The sequence below is a fragment of the Protopterus annectens genome, chromosome 3.part1 (genome assembly GCF_019279795.1).
Source record: "Protopterus annectens isolate FY-2018-M chromosome 3.part1, PAN1.0, whole genome shotgun sequence".
NCBI lineage: Eukaryota > Metazoa > Chordata > Ceratodontiformes > Protopteridae > Protopterus > Protopterus annectens.
The window spans coordinates 704,525,445-704,531,908 of NC_056732.1; the positions used below are offsets into that span (position 1 = coordinate 704,525,445).

General features: G+C 42.0%; 1 protein-coding gene across 1 annotated transcript in view; it reads left to right on the forward strand.

Annotated features, from left to right (window-relative positions):
• The first annotated feature begins 4,988 nt into the window (after positions 1-4,988).
• The window catches only part of EXT1 (exostosin glycosyltransferase 1), a 1,160,063-nt gene continuing 1,158,587 nt past the window's right edge, over positions 4,989-6,464 (forward strand). Inside the window, exon 1 of the mRNA XM_044067060.1 lies at positions 4,989-6,464. This exon is cut by the window's right edge and continues 362 nt beyond it. Within this exon, the coding sequence (XP_043922995.1) occupies positions 5,859-6,464 (606 nt within the window). The 5' untranslated portion in view covers positions 4,989-5,858.

Genomic DNA, 6,464 nt, shown 5'->3' on the forward strand with positions numbered 1-6,464 from the left:
AGAACAAGAGATCCGAATGGTTAAGAGATCTCTGTGTTGGTGATCTGATTGGTCAAGACTGCTGTCTTGTACAGTACAGTACTGAAGCAGTTACTGTACTGTACAGTAGAATGGGAAAATGACATTGTGGCTCACTAGGGTCTAGGTGACAGTAGGAGGTCTGACAGAGGTCTGAAAGTTCAGGAAAGAGTGGAAAACATTTGTGGGTGATGCCTGTAGTACAGAAATGTGAAGTGAAGCTTAAACAGAGGTATTTTTTTTTGTAGGGGGAAATTCTAGTGTACTGTAGTATATGAACATAGTTACTGTACTGTTATTACACTGTACTTACAGTGTTATTATTATTACTACAGTATACAGTATTATGTTTAATTTTTTTTTTTATTTGGAAGTGTTTCTAAAGTGCTTTATATGCAAAGAAAAGTAAAATAAATACTAGATTGAGGCAAACATTTGAGTAAGTGACATTTAATAAAAACCATATGTACTTGTTTCGACTTACATACAAATTTGACTTAAGGTCAGACTAAAACACGGATCTCATCCTTAACCCAAGGACTACCTGTACAACAAGGTTACCTTAGCCAGATGGCTCAAAAATTGTATTTCATCTGTCTAACATAAAAAAATGATTTGCCTGTTCCTTTAAAAAGCTCTTTCTACGAAAGCCATAGCTACTTCTGTAGTTTTAATCTTCAGCTTCTATAGATGATATATGTGCAGCAGCAACTTGGGCTACTCCACACACATTCACCATATGTTTCAAATTAAATTTGGTCTCAAAGGTGAAAAGACCCACATGGTGCAATGGTGTTCATAAATATACTCCAGTGAAACCAACGGGAATCAAAGATAGCAGGGGTCTCTGCCCCATCAGTTAAGGATAAATGAAGATTGACAACATCAGATAAAGAAGTTATGTACTTACCATAATGTTCCATCTGTTTTGTTGATCTTCATCTGTCCTTGACTTACTTCTCTCCTTCCCCCTGCTCTAGCAGTTGTTTTCCTGGAACGGGCAATATGAAGACCTTATTACTGCTTATCTATAAAAGATTCCAGATATAGTCTCTATGAAGGCATTATGTTTATGTCATTCTGTCTTTCTGCAAACTTGATCTGAGGTAACAGAGTGAGAGGCATTGTGGGCGGGGCTTAAGCTTGAGAGTTTTAGACTGACGCGAGCCGAGTTGATTCCAATATCAGAACAGAGCCCCATCAGTCAAGGTCAAATGAAGCGCGACAATAAAGATGGAACGCTATGGTAAGTACATAACTTCTTTATAGTGTAAATATTGATTGCATTAAATATGATACCTTGGAACTTCTCTCCTCGGACCACCACTGAAAAGGGGCACCAGTGCCCAGTCAGACTTTCCCAGTAAACAAATGTCAATACACAAATAAATAAATAACTCTTGCCCATAGTGATTTAGTTGTTAGATTGCTAGCTAGCCAAAGCCAATTATAAAAGTCTAATGTACAAGCAGTCTCCAGGTTACAGACATCTGACAAGGACAACCCATAGATAAGACTGGGCTGCTGCAATGTCAGAAAAACGTGAAAATAAATAAAAATCCTTAAAGTTGCTCAAATTTTACCTTGCAAGTGAAGAATTATGTTGTACTTTCCTTCCCCCCATTTGTGAAGCTGCTCACATGTCTTGTTAGAGCAGTTACTTCCACCTTAATGGAGAACAAGAGATCTCTGTGTTGGTGATCTGATTGGTCAAGACTGCTGTCTTGTACAGTACACATAGCCGGCCTTAGGTATAAACCAACTAGGCAGCTACCTAGGGCGCCACTCTAGCAGGGGCGCTTTTCCAGTATTTATTTGGTGTAGGTAGACCAGGATGGGAGCACCAGGTGGTGGTGGGCGCCGTGAAGCCCTTTTGCTTAGGACACCAGTTGACCTAAGACCACTCCTGACAGTACAGTATTGAAGCAGTTACTGTACTATACTAGGGTCTAGGTGACAGTAAGTCTGGCAGAGGTTTGAAAGTTTAGGAAAGAGTGGAAAACATTTGTGAGTGATGCCTGTAGTACAGAAATGTGAAATGAAGCTTAAACAGAGGTATTTTTTTTGTAGGGGACATTCTAGTGTACTGTACATGAACATAGTTACCGTACTGTTATTACACTACTTACAGTATTATTATCACTACAGTATTATGTTTAAGTTTTTTTTTTGGAAGTGTTTCTAAAGTGTTTTACATGCAAAGAAAAGTAAAATAAATACTAGACTGAGGCAAACATTTGAGTAAGTGACATTTAAAAAAGAACCATATGTACTTGTTTTGACTTGCATACAAATTTGACTTAAGGACAGACTGTTATGTCTTTTGGCTTTTCCCGGTTAGGGGTCGCCACAGCGGAACTCCGGTCCGCTAATGATTGGTAGTTGATTTTTACGTGCCGAGTTACCAGCCCTGATGCACAACCTTCAACGAAGGTACGCCCATTCACGCATGTCTCCATGCAGAAGACGCTCTAGCAACAACGCTACTGCAGCACCACCACCGCAGATAAGGACAGACTAAAAAACAGATATCGTCCTTAACTCAGGGACTACCGGTAATAAGCTTAAAAAAATGAGCTACAGGTGCAGGAACTATAAAGCAGCGGTTTTGTATTAAAACATTACCCCACCGCGATTTTTGCGCAGGAATGGGCGTGGCGTGCATGATTGACAGGGCAAACCCATGTGAGGTTGCATGCAAAATACAGCTGAGTGACAAGCCATGCAGATTATCCAGCCAAAATGTTGAATATTCTTTTTGTAAATTCCATCTGTGACCGTTTGTTGCCGTTCTTGAAATACGGCCACTCCAAGATAGTTATTTTGTGTATTGTGTGTCCTCTAATTAAGAGATGTAAGGACATGGTCAACTATTAGCGGGTCAGAATGGCAGTACTTTACACCCCCACTAGGGTTACCACTTGTCCCACTTTGAGAGGGACAGTCCCTCTTTGGTCAGTTGTGTCCTGCAAAAAATTGTAAAAATGGCAAATGTCCTGAGATTTTAGGACAACATTATTGCCTATATTTTATGTAATAGTTGCATAAAACAGTTATTCTGTATAACAAACACCTAAGTGTTATAAGAAACAGAATAAGCAACGAAAATGCTACAAGAATAAGCTTTTATTTAGGTAAAGAAGTGAAGTTCTGTTTTGTGTACTGGCCGTGGGTATGTTTCGCCTGCACAATCTGACGTTTGTACCAAAAATGTCCCACTCTGGGCATTTGAAAAGGTGGCAACCCTAACCCCCACCTAATTTTGTGTTTTAAATTGCTTTTGCGCCGCCCCCCCCCCCCAACACACCTTTCTTAACTATACTGCTGTGCTTAGGAAAATAACACAAAATGCGTGGTTTTCTGGTAAAATAATTAGACAGATTTTAGTTTTAGACTTTACGTTTTCGGAAATGCGCGCTAACTTTATGTCATACTAGCAATTGTCTAAGTTTATGAGGGCAGTACTTAAATTATCTCCCTCCCTATATTTGGGAGTTTAATTTTTAAAGAGTGTACATTGTTACAATTGAGTTCACAAGGAAAATAAACTATAACAATATAATATTAGGCTGTGTTCAGATTTTGTGCGTTAAGACATTGAGCGGTGTGTGTCACTGTTAACAGCTGCAGCTGTACCTTAAACGTTACGGTTACAGATGGTCACACCAAAACCCTTACCTTAAGAACACTGTTTAACAGTAAGGATTCATTTAGGAACAGAATGACATGTAAAAATTCTTTGGCATATAGGGAGTGGCACCACAAGTAAATGGATGCGAAACAGCAATAATTTCAACCAAATGCAAGTAAAGAGATCTGCCACGTGCGTTCCTGCAGAGGACTAGAAATACTTTAGGTGTCTGCTGCTGCTATATAGAATACATAACGCGCACACATTCCACTACACAGTTTTCCATATTGTATTTGGTGACGTTGGGTATGTCATGTTTATTCATAGTAAGGCTAGCAATTACAGGGAAACGTACAGTAGTGTGCGGGCTTTGGGCGGTCCTTGCTACTGCGCATCTGGTGGGGTAATGTTCTAATACAAAACCAAAGCAGCTTCATCGAAGTTTTTAAAAAAACTTCTGACGTGGGTGGTGCAAATAATGACTGTGTGGAAACAAATGTATCATCATTGTACCATCCCCGAACATTCAGCTGTTTAAATTACTAAAATGAAATTAAATGTAGCCTCTGTGGGTAACCGTTTGATAATTAGTTGTTAGGGGCTATATAATTTTTAAAGAGTGTACATAGTTACAATTGAGTTCACAATGAAAAGAAACTATAAGCAGAATAAATTATCCAGATGTTTATTCAATTACTCTTATTTGACCAGATCGGCCTACCTGTTTTCAGGGGAGACCCGAAGTGGTAGTCATAGTAACTAGGTGACAGTTGGCCAGGTCTCGGGGATTATATATTTTGTAGTATATTTGGTAGTGTCATTTTATATCCACTCGAGTTACCATCATCTCAAACAGATCGAACCTCTGTTTAACGTCTCTTCTGAAAGACTGTTGTCACATAAGCCCGGACGGACCCGATGTAAAAAAAAGGAAAAAAGAACGAGGGTAATGTTAAAACTATCAGGTTCACCGTTTGTAAAGTTGCCGCCAACCAGACGTAACAGTAACAAGTCCAATGCTTATGAAGCTCTTGTCTTTACTACACTAATGCAAAAGAAAAAAAGCGGGTACACGTTATTAAAGATAAGCTGAGACTAAAGTTTTCAGGTCCACTACTGTGTCGCATCTAAACCACAACCAAGACATATCATCCGAATAGACAGTGGTGCGGGAAGTTGATCACTTTGGCATCTACAGGTCATGTGCGAAACTACATCTTTTGTTGCGGTAAAATCTTTTTTTTCACAATGTTTGATTCATTTGATGTTCAGCATTTCACTATGCTCAACTGAAACGTTTCTATCATAAAACCTCTCACTGTTAGTTTGTTGTCACTTTCCCACGTGCGGCCCTATAGGCTTATGAATGGGTGTAGAAGCAGACCATCCCTCCGGATGTGACATCATGATGGGGAGGGACAGTGTTGCGTGGAGATGAGGTCAGTGCCGTCGTGTCGGGCTTGGAATGTGAGAAAGTGGGGATGATCGGAACCGGTGGAATTGTAAGTTTGCACGGCACTCACTTTATCCAGTGACTGATCGCAGTGGTGTGGCTTCCGGGACTTGTTCAGACAGGTAATGCTTGTTGTAAGTCACTGGTGAGCCCTCACTTTCTCCAGCCCCACTTCAAGAGAGCGACAAGTCTTGATCACAGGCAGCCTGGTAACTGGCTGGAGTTGCTGGGGAGGTTTAGAGAAATGCAGGGATTTGTAAGGCTACTGTTTTCGGAGTATCACATTGTTTCCAAGTACTGAAGCGAACGCAGAGGAGTTGGTTTGTGTAGTAGTACTACACTCTAAATGTTACCGTTCACCCAGTGCTGGCGATATAACTGTGCATTCGTTGCCGCTGTGAAGTATCCCTGAGACGAGCCACGGTTTGGCATCTCCAGTAGGAAAGCCGTTCCTTCTCCTTGTTCTGCCGTGATCGCTGCAGCTGGCACCGGCATTCTGCAGCGTGCTGCTGCTGTGGCGCTATGTGTGACATGAAACCTGGAAGGGGAGAGAGGTAACAGAAATCGTCCCCATGCACTGTCTCAATCTACTGCTCTGGGAAAGGAATAAGAAGAAGAAGGTGGACCAAGTGAGTTCCTCGGGCTCCTCCTCGCAGCAGGCTGGAAGATGGCGGACTGAGGCTGGGACCGGAGCTCGGGAGAGCTGGCTTGGGAGCCTTGGAATTTTTCGCCGCCATCCTAACCCTGAAAGGACCCATGCAGGCCAAAAAACGCTATATTACCCTTTTGTCCGCTGGTACTTGTGTAGTTGTGCTGTTTTATTTGGGTGGACTGCAGTTTAGGAAGAGTGGCCGGCGCGACGAGTCCCAACACAGGCGGCGGGGGCATGGTTTGCATGCTGGTTCACCACCTGAACCGTTTTGGCCCCGCTTCCCTGATCCCCTCCGACCTTTCGTGCCTTGGGACGAGCAAGAGAATGAAGAGTACAGCGCCGCGCACAGCTCACCCCGGCTCAAGAGGGAGGCTAACACTGGTATCTACAAGGGCAAGAAGTGCCGCCTGGACTCATGTTTTGACTTGGAACTTTGTCGGAGGAACGGGTTCAAGGTCTACGTCTACCCTCAACAGAAAGGCGAAAAGATGTCTGAAAGTTATCAGACCATTTTGTCCTCCATTGAAGGATCTAGGTTTTATACTTCGGACCCTAGTCAGGCTTGTCTTTTCATTCTTAGTTTGGATACTTTGGACAGGGACCAACTCTCGCCACAGTATGTGCATAACCTGAAGTCTAAAGTGCAGAACTTGCACTTGTGGAATAGTGGCAGGAACCATTTAATTTTTAATTTGTATTCTGGGACCTGG